The sequence below is a fragment of the Eptatretus burgeri genome, chromosome 8 (assembly GCF_056783735.1).
Source record: "Eptatretus burgeri isolate ZD-2024b chromosome 8, Ebu_testis_v1, whole genome shotgun sequence".
Lineage (NCBI taxonomy): Eukaryota > Metazoa > Chordata > Myxini > Myxiniformes > Myxinidae > Eptatretus > Eptatretus burgeri.
In genome coordinates this window covers 41,930,558-41,948,964 of record NC_140968.1, presented here as the reverse complement: position 1 = coordinate 41,948,964, position 18,407 = coordinate 41,930,558, and the positions used below count along the sequence as shown (strand labels likewise).

Here is an 18,407-nt window from a genome sequence, read left to right as displayed (position 1 = left end):
ACTAAACGATTTAAATGGCTGCATCTCCACTATTGAAAGTAGACGCTTGCGCTCAACAATTTGATTTTTTTTACACTCAACGACTTTTAAACGGTACCATTCAGCTATTTTCATTGTTTACAATGAACGATTTAAATTGCTGTCACTCGCCTTTGTTTTTTGACGCTGGGGTTTGGAAATTTGAAGCGTTTCTTCTGAACGTGTTAAAACGCTCAAACTCGACTATTTTAAATAGACGCTGCCGATGGACAATTGGAATCATAGCCAAGCTAGACATCGAAGTGTGAACATCCTCGTCATGCCCAAGAAAAGTTTGAAGAATGCTGCAAATAAGTGTCCTGGCCGTGGCCGTGGACGTTGACGCAAGAACGATCCATTATACCGACGTCTTTCAGCCTATGAGTAACTTAAAAGTAGCGTCTGTCGATGTGTGTCAACGATCGCGTAACGTGCCAACAACACGTTAATCATAGGTTAGAAATAAGTTTCGGGTACGCTAAACATTACCTCGGCGTGTCTCAACTTATGATTAACTTACAAGTAGCATGTGTTGACGTCTGTCAACAATCGCAGACCGTGCATACAACTTGTGGCCAGCGTAGCGGAACGTGTGAGTCATACGCCGGCATACGTCGTGAAATTTCAAGCATGAAAAAATTTGAGGACAACCGAAAAGTACAACGTTTAAAGCCAACGTACAACGACGTATGGCAGTGTTTTTCAGCGTGCTCTCAATGTTATCAAAACTTACCCATAACGTATTCAACGTGTGCCAGCGTTTTAGAAAAAAAATTCAAAAATCGGCATACGTTGGCTAAAACGTCAAGGTGTGACCGGGCCTATACCTTGACGATTTAGCCAGCGTATGCCGACATGAAAAATTTGTCTAAAACGCTGGCACACGTCGATTACGTTATGAGTAAGCTTTGTATACGTTAAGAGCACGCTGAAGCATGCTGGCATACGTCGTAGTACGCCGAGCTCGTCGACAAATTTTAGCATGCTCAAAAATTTTTCGACGTATGCCAGCATAAGACTCACACTTTCCGCATACACTGGCCATAAGTTGTAGGCACGTTACGCGATCGTTAACACACGTTACTTGTAAGTTACTCATAAGTCGAAACACGTCGAGGTAATGTTTAGCGTACCCGAAACTTATTTCTAACCTATGAGTAACGTGCTTTGAACCTATGAGTAACGCATCTCCAACGCATATTGACATATGTAGACGTATTTGACGTCTTCCGGATGACTACTGAACTTACTGAACGTGTTTCTAACTTACAGCTACCGTATAATGGCGTATTGGCAGCGTTTTGGGGAATTGGAATATAAAAATGGCCTCCACAGGAGGAACCCATCAGTGTTCTGTTCCAGACTTCATGGTTTTTTGGGGGTTTTTTTTATTCTTCGGCATGACGGTGAAGTTGACACTTCGATTTCTAGTGTGGTTATGATTTGAATCGTCGAGCGACAGCCTATTAATAGACTACGCCACGTGATCATCGACGATACGCCGCACGCTATGCATATGTTAGACTATCGTTGAGCATACGTTGTGAACGCCAACAACACGCTAAGCATTCGTTGGTATAAGTTATCTATAAGTTATCGAAACGTTCTGTATGCGTTACTAGTAGGGTAAGAATACTGATTCTGGCTCACTTTTCCCCATGTAAATGAATGCGGGATTTTCAGCGATTCATATTTTTTTTCCCTAAAAATAAATCCCCTTTTTATCCCAAGGTATATTTATTTGTATCCCCTTTTAACTTGGAGGTTGAACCTCATTGAATTGAACACCTGGGGGTTGAACAGCTCACTCATTGAACCTATAAAGATTTGTTCATTCTCAAATTCCTTCAATAGTTTAATTTTCTTTGCACAATAATCCCCATCTAAAATATTGACAAACAAAACATTTGAATCTTTATATTTTTTAAGATACCCCATTTGTGCCATTACGAAATGATAAACTTCTCTTAATGCTCTCATCTGACCACCTCCTGAGCCACATATCATTTTGAGATTATAGTAAATTGTTTTTTCATTGTTCAATTGATAACCATCAAAGTTTTCAGTCCATTCAAGGATATTCATTTTTTTCTTTACATCCTCTAACTTACTAGTTTTTAAATTAATTCGCTTATTTGTTTTATTTACCTTTGTTTTAGTTATTTTTTCAATAAGACTTATTTGATATTTTTCACATTCATTATGTTTTCCATTTATATACCAAGACTGAGATTTTCTCCACTCTTTAGTTTGATTAATACTTGGTTTAACCATTTATATATTGAGAAAAATCACGACGGTAGTCCTTGAAAAACCCTAACCCATCTTCCCATCGTTAAAACATAATCTATTTTATACACTCTATCATACAATATCCATATGGAACACAATCTATTCCATTATCTAAAATAAATCTCTTATCATCAAAGGCTCCTAATGCCTTTTTATTTACTTCTTCACTATATATGTTATGTTTATAACTTCTTATTGTATTCATTTTCCTATATTCTTCTTTCTTATTCATCAAACAATTATAATAATTTCTAAAAGTTATTGATTTCTTTATTACATATTTCTTTATTCCCTTTAACCTCTTATCAATCTGTTCACCATACTTATAAGCATATGCCTTTGCTCTCAATCCAATAAACTCACTCATTACTTTTCCACCCAACTCATCCTTAAACTTACCAATAACCTTTTCATTCTTTTTGGAAAATAACTCACTCTTCTTGCTGAAATTACTTGTATCATATACTCCAATATTTTTCTTCATATCTTCATAAACATCATCAGTTTTTATATCTAGGATAAAACTATCAGTATCCATATACAACAATGAAACATTTTCACCATACTCTTTCTTTAAGTCATTATACAAATAATCATACATCAATATCTTTGATAAATCAAGAACTGCTGTTCCAATATAAATTGGTTTATCCATTACAATACTTTCCTTTTTCATATGAATTGCAGAAAAGTTCTCTGAAAAAACCTCTTCTCTCTCAAAACTTGGTTTATTTATCAATCTCGAAGCTTCTTTCCAAGATGTTGCGAATCTAATGTTTTGCCTGTTTCTAACATTTTCCATAGTCTTTCCAAATACAGCATTATTCATTAATTTATAAAAGTCCCCTTCAAATTTTACTTTTGTATTTGCTCTCATATCTGTATTGAATTGAATATACTTTTTCACCCAAGGACTTTGTTTAAATTTTAAAACTCTATGAATTTTAGCTACTCTCAATCCTTCTCTCAAAAACTGTTTTAAGCTTCTCTGATGCAAAACATATCCCTCTTTATCATAGAATGTTGTTAATAACTTTTCTGTTGATTTACCTTTAATATTAAAACTTTTATGATAATCACTTAACCATTCTTTCTTTGGAGTTTCTTTCTCACATGCAAAAGGAAGATCTTTATGCTTATTATGAAGATCACTCGGGTACCTCAAATCAACTTCAAAATAATAACCTTCTTCTTCGTCATTCAATTCCTCTTGAGAAGAAATAACAATATTCATCAAAGCCTTTTCATAATCCTTTTCTTCCACCCACTCTAATTTACCATAAGGCAGAGATTGAGACATTGCCCATCCATACAAATTATTAGCATCAAAATACATCAAATAATTACTATCTTTTTCACTATCATAATTTGGAAGATATTTATTATTTGCTTTAGCATATCTTTTTGAACATACTTGTGATATTCCACCTCTCTTAGACTTCTCAATCATCAAAAGCATATCCACATCACTGATTAAATCTATATCTTGTTTTGTCATTTTCAACATTGCACTCCAAGCTAAACCAGGAGCTGTGAAATAGTGGGCAGGATCTAATCCATAACAATTTTTATTATGACAGAGTGATCTAAAAGCTTCAAACACATCAGCTAACAATAAAACATCTGTTTTTAGATATAAATCGTGATATTCTCCAAGGTTCTTTATCTTAAATATTTTCCATATTTCTTGTGCGTGTTTATATTCCTTATCACTTATCTCTTCTTCATAAAGGTTATTATAGAAACTTTCTTTTGAAGGAAGTTGTGTTTCTTTAAATCTCATAAATGAATCCATATAATCATAAGGATAAATTCCCTTACTTGTAAGAATTTTCTCTTTACTTTGAATTTCATTCCTTGTTTGAATTTCCTCTCTCGTAAGAATTCCTTCTTTAATCAGAATTTCATCTTTAATCTGAATTTCCTCTTTAGTTCGAATTTTCTTTATAATTAGAATTTCATCTTCAGTTAGAATTTCTTCATTAATTAGAGTTTCCTCTTTACTTTGAATTCTCTCTTTAATCTGAATTTCCTCTTGAGTGAGAATTTCCTCTTTTGGAAAGAATGAATTAAGATTTGGAAAAGAGTCCGTGGAGCTTAGATTTGATGCGAGGTAGGCTAGTGGTGTTCCCATAAACTTGTAAGAATCTAAAAACCTAATACGAGTTATAGGTTTTGTGAATATCATTTTTGAAAATGAAATATACTTTTGACTTGTGTTTGTTATGGCAGAAATATTCCCTGGTGTTTTTGAAAGTTCATTTATAAATAGATGTGTATCATAGTTGGCGCTGTTGTGAAGAAAGACTGGAATAAAAGAAGGTAATTTATAATTAAGATTACAACAGGAATGAGCGGGACCTCTATATTTACCAGTAAGATGACAATGGTCTCTAACTTTAGACTCCTTAATTTCCCCCTCACAAATATGACAGATATTGTTCATTCTAAATTCTAATTTTTCTTCTTTGGTTAATTTCATCGGTTCATTTGTTTCTTTCATTAATTTAGTGAGTCTTATACAATCCTTTTCTAATCGTTTTACAAACTCTTGTGAAGCATTTTTTCCACGATAATGTTCAAGTTTGTTATACTTTTCTCCAACAGATGATTTGATATAATAACAGAAACCACAAGGAATATGTTTTTGATATTTATTTGTATATGGTTCTTTTGGATTAGGAGAAGCAGTATTTATCTTTTTAAGGATACATTCAAAATCAGCGTATATCACAAATGGGTGAATGATAGATTTATTATAATCTTCAAAGTAAATCTTTTCACCAGGTTTAGGCATTGTAATTACAGCTGATTTATGATTACTACAATATTTTGAATGTTGTTCTAATCGTTCTTTTGTATGAAATGAATTAAGACATCGCTTACAAGGATATATTTTGTTTGCTGTTCTGAATACCTGAGAAGAGATTAATCTTGATAAATTATTGATGTATGTGTAATGTGAATTCTTTCCAACACTAAAATATAAAAGGTCAATGTGTGTTTCTTCATTTTTATAGTTGTTTGAAATTTTTAATATTTGAACTTTGTTTGTATCCGTTAATCCATATACATTAATAGAAAGATTATTCTTTTTCTCAAATTTAGGAATATCTGTTAATGGCATTGGGAATTTAAAATCTTTAATGTCCAAGGTATTCTCATATTTCATATATTGTTTTACTCTTTCTGAATTACATTTTGGTGGATGTAAGTGAGCAAGAACAGACCAGAGAAAACATTTATTATCATTGTTCTTAATATTAACAACTGCCTTCTTTAGTTTTATTTCTTTTGGTAATTCAATATAAGAAGAAGCTTTAAGAGGGTTTGATTTTAGAATGTGTATATCTAAAAAGATGATTTTTTTAATATTGAATCCACTTCCTACCACTGTATTATCAACATCCTCCTCTTGTCTTGATAGTTCTTCATAAACCCCACTATTCAAAAAATCTTGAAATGATGTTATAAAATGAAGATCTGTTCTCATATAAGGAGTTTGTTCTTCATCTTGTCTTTTCATATTCATTTTCACTCCCATATAAAACTTTAAAGTTTTCATTTCTTTTAATGTCTTTTTAATAAATTTTTCAACATCGGGTTTCACTATTTCAATTGATTCAGCTATTGATGATGGACCGGGTTCTCCAAATTGAAAAATCCTTATTTTTATATGCCCTTTAAATGCCTCATCAGTGTTTTTAATATAATAGTCTCCCTTTACTTTAAACTCATTTTTCTTGTGTTTTTGTGATTGAAGATGTTGATTATAACTACTCTTCAAAACATCCTTTGAACAGATATCACAATGTTTTCTTTCCAACTCAAGAGGAGATATTTGATGAAATAGATTAAATGTGTGTTTGTTGGTTCGGAGGTGTTTTCTATAATGTTTATATTCGTGATTACAAACATCGTAGTACGTTGTATTCACCATATTTATAGAATAAAACTTTGCTTAAACTAAAATTTTCTTGATGAAAATTTCGTTTAATTTATAGGTGAATCTGTGCTTAAAAACATTTTATCCTCCAACTTTTTCACTTAATAAATACAATGTTTCAAGACACAAAAGACAAGTTTCAATCAATCTCTTCATCTGTTAAAGATACTGAGAAATATGTCAAGGATGTAAAATTGAACAAAGATAAATATAACAACTATTGGATAAAAACTATTATGGTAAATAATATGAGTTCTTCAATTTCCTTCAGTGGAAGGGCTTTTAGTATACCTGGTAGAACATCAATTAAAGTATCTCTAACAAAAGTTTCTCCTCTCCTTCTAGTAATATATTCAAAACTAGAAAAAGCAATGAAACAAGAAAAAGTATCAAAGAACAAAAACCTTATGGATGAAGCTTTAGAAAGAAAAGATAAGACCATCTGTAATATGCAAGGAGAAATTTGTATTTTTTTCAACAACCCTAAAGATGTAAATCTTGATGAAATAAAGGATGTTAATATATCAGGTGAAATGACATTTCGTTCAATAGTAGTTAACGATAATTTTAAAATTACCTTTAATATAAAAAATGTTGTCGTTGAATCTGATAATGAAAAAAGTATATCGATATCGATGGTAATATACAACTGAAAGTATAGATGAATTTCAGTTTAAGTAAAGTTTTACTTTATAAATATGCTAGACTTTCCTGATTCTCCATATGACAAATTTGAGAATTGTCCTGCGTGTGAAAGACGGGGATTAAACACAGAGTCAAAAGCCTATAAACAATGTATATTCTGTGATTATCTTCTAATTAATGATAATAAAAAATATAAAAAGGAAAATAATTCTTTTAGATTTACACCAAAAATGAATTACTTTACAAGATTGATTAGAGAAATGAATGTAAAGTATGAGGATGATAACACACCTTTCCTTACAAGGGAAGAAACTGAACGTATAAGAGAAATGTTCAAAGGATTGTTGTTGTATATTATTCATGGATGTAATTTTCAGGGAAATATCAACACAAGATATTGTATAAATAAAATAATGGATTATCTTGAAATTAAACCTGAACTTAGGATAAAATATAGAGTTTCTAAAAAAGCCAATAATAAATTAAATAATCTGTTTTTCAAATATATAAATGAATGATTTTTTACCTATTTGGGAAAATAAGATAAAATTTAACAACCATAAAAATCTCCCAAATTCATTAAGATGTCTCATAGTTGGTTCAAGTGGATGTGGAAAAACCTGCTTACTTTTAAAAATGCTCCTCACTCCCAACTTTTTAGATTATGATAATTTAATAATTTTCACAAAGTCGAGTTTTCAACCAGAGTATCAACTACTCTCACAAGGTTTTAATGCTGGTCTTCAAAAAGAAGATATAATAGGTTTATTTAAACGTCAAAAAAACCTAAATGATTATAACATTGAAGATATAATTCAACTATTTTGTGATACACAGAGATGTAAAAAGAAATCAAATCTTATAACTTGTATTCTTAGTGATAATACGGATGATATACCGTCTCCCAAGATTTGGATAAATCAAAAAGAACCTCGTTATCTTTGATGATTGTGTTAATGAGAGAAACCAAACGGTAATGGACAGCTACTACACAAGAGGGAGACATTCTTCTTGTAATTGTATTTATCTTCGTCAATCGTACTTTCAACTTCCTCGTCGTTCCATCAGAAACAATGCTAATACTTTTATTTTATTCAAGTTAAATTCAATAGATATCAATAATTTTTGGAGAGATAATTGTTCTACATTATGTAGTAAAAAGAAATTTGAGGATTATATGAAGCACACGACTGAAAAATATAAATATATTGTTGTGAAACAAGATGAGATATTAAGGGATATATTTTTTGTTTTATAAACAATTACATATATAAATGACAACTATTATTATAAATCTTGTGGGTAAATCTGCTTCTGGAAAAAAACTTTCATAAATCAAGGTTCTTGTGTAGTACAAATGAGAATATTGTAAATTTACTTAAAAAACACCCGTGATACGCATTGTATCAACAACAACTAGAGCAATAAGACCTGGAGAAGTAAAAGGTGAAGATTATCACTATATTTCAGTGGAGGAACATATGCGATTGAGGAATGAAGGACAAATATTTGAGGAGGTTTCTCTTGGTACAACAAAATATTCACATTGTAAGAGTGAGTTAAAGAAACTAAAATCTGGTGGTGTTGGGATATTAGAAACTAATCCAGAAGGAACAGAGACAGATTATTAAATATCTGAGTGGAGTGAAGATTTTATCATTCGGTTTTGATGTTGATGAAGAAACTCAACACAAACGTATGAAAAGCAGAGATGCAAGGATTAGTGAAGAAGAAATTACAACTCGCATTAATGTTAATAAAGAATTTGATGAAATATTTAAAGAAAAGGATTTATTTGAACACATCTACTTGAATGATGAAGAAAAGGAAAATTTCCCTGTTGATCTTTACAATTCATAAAATGATATTTTACAATAAATAAATGGATACAAAAGAAAGAGCAAGAAGATTTAAGGAACATCAAGAGTTGGTTTCAAAAGTTGTAAAACAACAGGAAGACATAAAGAAGAAACGCAGACAGAAACTAACGGGTGAAGAAGCATTTGAAAAAAAACAAGAGAAATTTTTTAAACCACTTTTAAAAACTTCCCAAGAAAAAAATGAAAGATGTTTCCACAGTTCCCACAGTAGAATATACTCCCAGAAAGCTCCAAATGTTAAAAGATTTCAGTCAAATGACGGAGGAAGAATTAGAGCATATTGGAGAATTAGAACATGATGAAGGTTTATTTCAACAACTGGAAGAGATTAATCAACCCCCTGATTATATTGTGAATGCTGTTCAAAACAATGAATATTCAGCAGATTCAAAAACCAAAGCAGGACTCATTCCAACAGAACAACCAGCAATATTTCATCTTGTTCAAGAAAAGGTATTGATATTTAATGATGAATTAAGGTTCTTAAGTTCTGCTCATACCCCTGTTAAACTAACTCCGAGATTAATGTTTCTTCTCACAAAAGATGGAAGGCAAGGTTCAACTGTGAGGGATGAATCAAAGTATATTGATAAACCATTGGATATGGAAAATAATGATGATAGAGTATATATTGATTTGCTGAACACTCTAAATTATAAGGTTATTCTTTCTGGTAAAAGTAGGAAGAATGAGAAGGAGAAACACATTATTCAGGCTTTAAGTATCCTTGGTTCAGGTATTAGTTTTCTTCCAAATGACCCATCGCAATTAGTTAATAGACTGTTATTGTTGTTCGGCAGTAAGAAGGCTGGAAATAACAATTGTTTTAATGAAGCATCAGCCATTTTAGACCAGTTGATGAACATGAAAATAATTAATAAATCTCAATATAAAGACATTTTATCTCATATTAAATAAGATGAGAAGCACAATCCTGAGTTTTAATTTCACAACAAGCGACCACACATCTTCATTCCCATACCCACTACAACTTGACACAACAAAAGAATATGAGGCATCTTTATTGTCCATGGAGACTTATAATACCTTATTTAATATAACCGAGAAAAATGACAAGTTTAGTTATAATCCGGGAAGTGGATACAAAACGATAACAGTCTCAATTCGAGCATACGAGATTTCTCAAATATCTTCCGAAATTGCTCTGCCTTATGAAAGAACAGGGTGATGAACCAAAAAATATTGTTATAAACATTCAAAAACATACTTCAAAAATCAACGATTAAAGTTAAAAATAACTACAAGGTTGATTTCACAATTGATAATTCATTTAGAGAGTTATTAGGTTTCTCCTCAAAAAAGATTGAAACTAATGGGACGTTTTACAGTGATAATGTCATTCAAATATCCTCAGGAATAAATTCGGTGTTAATTCACTGTGATTTGATTGATGGTGCTTATAATGATGGATTAAAAACAAATACAATATTTTCATTCAGCGCATACTCAACCCCAATTGGTTATAAATTCAATATGGAGCCTAAAAATTTGGTTTATCTACCTGTGTCAGGAAAAACCATACACAGAGTAAATTTTAGGATAACCGACCAAGATAATCGTGTGATTTCTTTTAATGGAGAAGTTATATCCATCAGAATTCACCTACGTGAAGTTTTTCAATAAATAAATACGATGGTTATTGTGAGGAAGCACGAGTTGGGAAAATATAAAATAATTACAGGGGATGGGATGTTCCTTTCCCCGTACTACAAGGGTGAAGGTATGTATCTTGGTAGAGGATACTATAAACCTAAGAGACAAAGGGGTGTTGGACATCAATTTAGAGGAGATGGGATAATTGATACTCTCATGGGTATTGGTTCAACTATTCTTAAACATAAAGACCTAATTGGTTCAACTGCTTCTGCTGTGGGAAATGTAGCAGGTGCTGTAAAGAGTATAAAAGATGCTCAGAAAGAATCTCATAAATTACAAGCAATAAAAGAAATTAAGAAAGGTAAAACTCAGTTGTCCCCCCAAGAACGACAGAAAATAATTCAAATACTTGGATCAGGGTTTCAAAAGTTTTAACATCTTTTTTCCTAAATAAATACAAGTATGGAAGCAATTAATAGTATCTATGATTTGGATGATACTATTATTATCTCAAACTCCACTAAAAAAAGAAGATTACTTCAAGGTAAATGCAATAACTGGAACAGACTGGAATACAAATGGTACAAAAAGTTTTGAAATAAATAATCAACAAACCTATTTGAATCTCTCCGAAAGTTTCTTGTTGTGTAAATTTAAATTCACTAAGGCTGGGAATAACACAAACGCTACACTTGTAAATGATTTCTTCTGGAAAATGTTTGATAGTGTGCGATTGTATATTGGAACACAAGAAGTTGAAGCGGTTGATTATGTCTCTGCTGTATCTGAAATGATGAAATTTACACTCTATACATTCAGTGATAGAATGGGAAAGGGGTCTGTCGAAGGTTTTATTCCTGATATGTCAACGGGAACAAACACAGACCCTGGATATATTCAAAGGAAAGGAATGTATAATGATGATACAAAAGCAGAAAATAGTTTTACTGTGGCAGTTCCTCTTAAAGGTATATTTGGATTTTGTGATTATGATAAAGTTCTGTATGGTCTTAAAATTAGATTTCAACTACAAAGGAATGATAATGAAAATAGATTGCTTTTTGGTGTTGGTAATGCTTTTGGTGATCAGAATAAATTTGTAATTGAGGAGATGAGTTGGTATATCAGTGAATATACTCCTAATCTTAAAACAGAAGAGATGTTGAATCGAAGACTTAACTCAAAGAAACCACTCAGTGTATCATACCTCAAAAGAAGATGTCAACACGTTAAACTCAATCAAACTACTTACACGTGGAATTTGGGTGTTCTGGAAGGAAAGCCACAATATCTGTGGATGATTTTTAAAAAGCCAGATGGTGATACTGCGACTGATAAGAATAATGCATTGAGTGATAATGCTAAGGTGAAACAACTTCGCGTTTCTCTAGATGGAACATTTTATCCACGAGATAGATTGGAAATTAATTGGGAAAAAAATGATTTTGCTGAAGCATACAAGTCTTACCAAAAGGTGTGTGAAAGTAATGGAAATAAAGAACCTATTTTGGATATGACAGCATTTAAAAGTTTGTATACAATCTATACGTTTGACCTGAGCGCTCAAAAAGAAACTATAAAGTCGAATCGAGTGGATACTTCCCTATACATTGAAAGAGGAGAGAGTGAAGAAGTTGATACATATTGTTTGCTTTTGGAAGAAACAGAATTGCAGATTAATACAGATAATGGTGTGATGATTAGTCTCACATAATTTTTTTGTTAAATAAATGAGTGGCAAAGTACCAACTGGGGTATATGTTAATCAAATCAATCTTCATAAACTATCATCTTGTGTTCAAAATCAAAAGCCTTGTACGATTAACGTTAATACAATTCAGAGAAAAGGAGCAGTAAGAATTGATGTTTTGCTCACAAGAGAACAGGTTAAAATCTTGAATGACACTGGCTCACTTAAAATTAAAATGACAAAACCAATGTTGAAAAAATATTCAATAAGAGAGACGAGTGGAGGATTTCTCCCATTTCTAATTCCTTTATTTGCTGGTTTAAGTGCGGTTGGAGCATTGACGGGTGGTATTTCAACAGCGGTCAAAACTGCCAACGAAAGGAAGGCTCAACTCCAGGCTCAAAAAGAATTGGAAAGACATAACAAAGAGTTGGAGAAACAAATTAGTGGAAGTGGTGTAATTGTAGATTTTGCTGAAAAACTTGAAGGTCTGCCTGATAAAGCGAGATTGTTAGTTGGAGATATGCTTTCTTCTATAGCACAAGCAGGTGTAAAATTAACGAAAAGAGGTAATGGATTATATCTTTCTAATAAATAAATGAGCATTGATGAGTGGTTGAAAGAATTTGGAAAGAATACAACATCAAATTTACAACTTGCCAAATATTGTAAGAAATTAAAAATTCATAATGTGGTTATTTGTATGAGAGATGAATTAACAAATGTGTCGAAACATACAAAGAATATTATTATGAACTTAGAAGATAATGATGGGAACGGTTCTCATTGGGTTTGTATTTTTAATAGTCAAGACAAATATTATTTTGATAGTTTTGGTCTTCCACCACCTGTTGAAGTCATAAAATTCTTCCAGAATGGTGTTTATCAAACATTTCAAGTCCAAGAATTAAATTCCAAGTGTTGTGGTCAATTATGTCTATATGTGTTATTTCAACTCAACAAAAATAAAAAATTTTATGATATTATTTTTAATCTAATATAAATGACTTATGTTGGTAAAGATGGTTCTATCTTTGGTGTATCTCAAGAACTGGATATTGATTTATCAAATTATTACACAAAGGCACAGGCTGAACGACATAAATATAATATAAACAAAAATATTAACATGAAAAATGCTTATAAATTAAAAAATTATCCAAGCCCGACTGACGCGAATGACTTGGTGAGATTAAGCGATTTATCACAATATATATACTTAAATAAAACGGCTGTGTATTCCAAAGATACAGAAGTGTTGATATTATCTCCAGGTCATACAGAATTCACAGTTCGAATTAAAATAAATTTTTATAAAGAAGGGCGTATCGTTTGTATGAGAATAGAACAATGGGGGTATGATATGAATGATTTAGGGTATAATTGGTCATTTAAAATTAACCTCGAAGACCTGGAACAATTAAATCAGTCTCGTAAGGAAGAATATTATCCACTTGGTATCGAGAATGAGTTTTGTGGAGCCACGATTAGTAAACAACAAATAAAAGAATTTAATAAGGGTAAATATAATAATGGTTTTGCCCTTGTTTATCTCATGAAAACAGAAAAAACAGGATTATATATAATAAGTAAGGAAATACAAAATGATTTAACTATGGGAAGATGGGGAGGTGTTTCGTGCCATAATATTATTCTAACATATATTTCTAATACATAAATGACAGCAAGAAGGCTTCAAGAAAATTATCATTTCTGTGTCCAAGCATACCTTCAAGAAAAGGGTATTCGGTATTTTAATAAATATGTTCTACAACATAAGAATGAGGTATTTTCAATAAAAGATTGGCATTATGCTGATGTTGATAAACCAACAACTTTAGATTTAATTAGAATGTTAAATAATGAAAAAATTATAAGGTTAAGAAAAGGTAAGGCTCTTTTAGAAATTCAAAAGAAATTTTATTGGTTTCCTGTTGTAAAAAAATTATTTTGGATACAGGAATAACAAGAAATCCTGATGAATATATGTATAATATTCTATGGGGTGTAAACGATTCAAGGATAGTAAGGGATGAGGAAGGAGTTGAAGAAGAGAGGGAAGAGGAGGAAAAGGAGAAGGAGGAGAGAGAGAAGGAGGAAAGAGAGAATAGAGAGAGGGAGAAGAAAGAGAAGGAGGAAAGAGAGAATAGAGAGAGGGAGGAAAGAGAGAAGAGAGAGAGAATGAATAAATATCAAAATATGGAAACCAGTGAGATTCAAAAAAGAATAGAGGTATTAAAGAAAATAACTTATCTCACCAGGGAGGAATACAAAGAATTAACAAGTCTATTTGCAATACTTTCAACAAAACTATTAGCATCGTCAAGCTATTCATTTTAATTCAAGTTTTTTCTTAAATAAATGGAGGAGAGAGTGAAGGCATTTCTAAGGATTCTTTATGTTTTAAAAATTAAGATTCAAATGTGCATGTTGGAAACTAAAAAGGTTTTTGCACTCTGCAGAAATTTTTCTCATAAATAAATGAGTTATTGTCTCAAATGTAAAAAGAAAACTAATACTAAAAATATTTCATATATTAAAAGTAAAAATAACAGGGTTATACAAAAAGGTATATGTTCGGTGTGTGGTTCAAAAAAAAAATCAATTTATCTCCAAACACAAACTCGGAGGAGATATACAAAAGTTTTTATCAGGAAGTAAATTTACAACTACTGGAATACCAGGGGAATTACATCTTCCAGGGTATTCTTTCTGTGGTCCAGGCACAAACTTGGATAAAAGATTAGATGAGGCAGACAATCCTAAATCCTGGAGTAAACCAATCAATAGAGTTGATGAAGTGTGCATGAGACACGATATTGATTATGGGAATACCACAACGTTGGAAGAAAAGCATGAAGCCGATAGAGAAATGTTATATAATTTGTCTCTGATACAAAATCCAACCTTGAGAGAAAAAGTTGATAGGTTCATCGTGAAGAAGATGATTAGTGCTAAATTGAAACTTGGACTTGGAAATTCAAAAAACTTATAGGCTCTAATGATGCCATTAAGACTGAAGAGCAATTAGCTGATGAATTACATAAACCAATATTCACAAAGTTTCAGAGAAGGAAAGTTTATTCCAAGGAAGTTGATTATATCTGGTCTGCTGATTTGATTGAACTCAATAATGATAAGGGGTACAAGTATGCTTTAACCGTTATTGATTTGAGGAGTAGATATGCGTGGGTTGTCCCTTTAAAAAACAAAACAGGTAATACTCTTATGTTAGCTTTTCAACAGATATTTAATAAAAGTAAGAGAAAACCTAAGAAATTGTGGACTGATGAGGGTAGAGAGTTTTATAACAAGACATTTATGAATTTTCTAAAAAATAACAGTATTACATTATACAGTACCTTTAATGAAGGGAAGGCAGTTGTTGTTGAACGTTTTAATCGTACCTTAAAAGAGAGACTATATAAAAAATTCACACAACTCGGTTCACAACAATGGTCATCTTTTATTCAGGATATTGTGGATAAGTATAATGACACGATTCACACGTCAACGAATATGAAGCCATCAGAAACATTTACAAAATTAAAATATGAAAAAGAGATTAATGTCAGAAAACCTAAGTTCAAAGTTGGTGATATCGTAAGAATATATAGGTGGAAATCTCATTTTGAAAAGGGTTTTACTGAACGATGGACGAAAGAACTTTTTAAAATTGTTGATGTAATAGATACAGTTCCTTGGACTTATAAAATATATGATTTGGAAGGGGAAGAGATTTTAGGTTCATTTTATTCACAGGAATTACAAAAGACAAAACTAAGCAGATAATACACCTTTGTGGACACTCGAGGGACAAGTCCGAGGTGTATTACAGTATATAATGTGTGTCAAGGGGTGGACGTTCTTACATCTGTGAACCCCAAACACAGAATCCTCAACTGAATAGTCAAGGCTTAACTTTTGTTTGTGTGTGTGTGTGTGTGTAATGGGAGCAATAGGTTGGCGCTTCACTCCCTCCTACTATACACCGTTGTGGACACTCGAGGGCCAAGTCCGAGGTGTATAACAGTATATAATGTGTGTCAAGGGGGACGTTCTTAGATCTGTGAACCCCAAACACAGAATCCTCAACTGAATAGTCAAGGCTTAACTTTTGTTTGTTGATGTGTATGTGTGTGTGTGTCCCAACCCTCACATTCAAAATCTCAACCCCAACCCTCACATTCAAAATCTCAACCCCAACTCAATCCTCACCCAACACAGTCTTTTTCAAAATGAGATTTCCACCTATATATATATATATATATATATATATATATATATATATATATATATATATATATTTTACGTTTTTTTTTTCTTCTTCCAATTCTGTCTTTTAAGGCTTTCAGGTTTGATGACGTTAAAGTGGGGAGTAAGCCTGCACTTTCTTCCCAGAACTTTCTTGATCTTGCTCCCATCAAGCACCATCCGACAAAGAACTACATCGATAGGTTTAGATCCCAAAGAGTGATAGCAACTCCAAAAGTCTCCAAAATATAAATAAATAAAATAATAATAATAATAAATAAATAAATAAATAAATAAAAGCCCCCAAAAAAGTTTCAAGTGTTCAACATAAACCCAACTTTCCAAGTCTTCAAGGTATAACCACATTCCCGTTGAGTTTCCAAGATATGTATCACATTGTGAGTTATCAATCCAGAACCCACATTTCAAGTATTCAAAGTAAAACCAACTTACAAAGTCTCTTAAGGATAACTCATTTACTGATTTTTTCAAAATTTGTGAGTCTCCAAGGTAGGACCCATATTTAGAACCATCTTGGCAGAACCCTTTTCCTGAGTCTCCAAGGTAGTTATTTAAACCATCAAGGCAGAACTCATTTACTGATTTTTCAAAATTTGTGAGTCTCCAAGGTAGGCCCCATATTTAGAACCATCTTGGCAGAACCCTTTTCCTGAGTCTCCAAGGTAGTTATTTAAACCATCAAGGCAGAACTCATTTACTGATTTTTCAAAATTTGTGAGTCTCCAAGGTAGGCCCCATATTTAGAACCATCTTGGCAGAACCCTTTTCCTGAGTCTCCAAGGTAGTTATTTAAACCATCAAGGCAGAACTCATTTACTGATTTTTCAAAATTTGTGAGTCTCCAAGGTAAAACTTGTATTCTGGCTCATCAAGGTATAACTTGTTCAGTGGGTATTGTCTTGATAACTCACAATGAGTACTATTGCTGTAAAACTCTTTTTCAGGATTTTGCTGGTCTCCAAGGTATAACTCTTTGGTTGGGTCATCAAGGACGAACTCGTTCTGTGGGTCTTGATCGCTCATAAGGTCTTCAACCAAGCCAACAATTTCGCCCCAAGTTGTAGCAAAAGCAGTATTTTCATTTCGTATTTCAGACACAATTTCCTGTGAGAGAAAATAATAATGTATTAATTAAGTTATTTAATTATTAAATGAGTATGCTTCAATCAAAGTTTGAAAATAGGAAAATAAAAAATCTTACCTCAATAGATAAGAGGTTTGAATCCAGTTCATCAACTTGAAGGTTTAGTTCCATACAAGACAGAGAGTTCCAAGGAACACCAAAGTCATCCCACTCAAGGTCTTCAACCAAGCCAACAATTTCCCCCCAAGTTGTAGCAAAAGCAGTATTTTCATTTTGTATTTCAGATACAATTTCCTGTGAGAGAAAATAATAATGTATTAATTAAGTTATTTAATTATTAAATGAGTATGCTTCAATCAAAGTTTGAAAATAGGAAAATAAAAAATCTTACCTCAATAGATAAGAGGTTTAAATCCAGTTCATCAACTTGAAGGTTTAGTTCCATAGAAGACAGAGAGTTCGAGACAAGCACACAGAACACCATTGCCAGCAAGAACAAATGTTTAAAATGGAGCCTGGGTTTGAAGCTTTTATAGAGAAAGACTGGTGGGTGTGGTTTCCTTTGGAAATTCCCTGGGCAAGCCTAGGCAAGCCTTCATTGGGAAATTTTTCAAAACCATAACATCCTGTAATTTTCTAGTGATTTCTTTGTGAGTCAGAGATGAACTGGAAATGATGTAAGAGTGGGCGGGGCTTAGCAAAAGTAGGCGGAGCTTAGGAAAAATACCTTCTGCAAAGTGGGCGGAGCTTAGCAAAAGTGGGCGGGGCTTAGGAAAAGTGGGCGTGGCTTAGAAAAAATACCTCATGAAAAGTGGGCGGAGCTTAGCAAAAGTGGGCGGGGCTTAAAGAAAAGTGGGCGGGGCTTAACAAAAAATAACCTGTGGCTCAGGAGGTGGTCAAACAAGAGCATTAAGAGAAGTTTATCATTTCGTAATGGCACAAATGGGGTATCTTAAAAAA

General features: G+C 32.3%; 1 protein-coding gene across 1 annotated transcript; it reads right to left on the bottom strand.

The window, feature by feature from the left end:
• Positions 1–17,176: 17,176 nt before the first annotated feature.
• Positions 17,177–18,167, bottom strand: LOC147021602 (uncharacterized). The gene is made up of 3 exons (XM_085893517.1): positions 17,839–18,167; positions 17,565–17,741; positions 17,177–17,467 (listed from the first exon to the last, which is right to left on the bottom strand). Exons 1-3 carry the CDS (start codon positions 17,929–17,931, stop codon positions 17,177–17,179), a joined length of 561 nt encoding a protein of 186 aa, XP_085749643.1. The 5' UTR covers positions 17,932–18,167.
• Between the last annotated feature and the right edge of the window lie 240 nt (positions 18,168–18,407).

Excerpts from the sequence above, each read along its gene's own strand:
- LOC147021602 (XM_085893517.1), bottom strand. The coding sequence starts at position 17,931 with ATGGTGTTCTGTGTGCTTGTCTCGAACTCTCTGTCTTCTATGGAACTA. Across the intron at positions 17,742-17,838 it reads TAAACCTCTTATCTATTGAG|GAAATTGTATCTGAAATACA; the intron begins GTAAGATTTTTT and ends TTTCTCTCACAG. Across the intron at positions 17,468-17,564 it reads CAAACCTCTTATCTATTGAG|GAAATTGTGTCTGAAATACG; the intron begins GTAAGATTTTTT and ends TTTCTCTCACAG.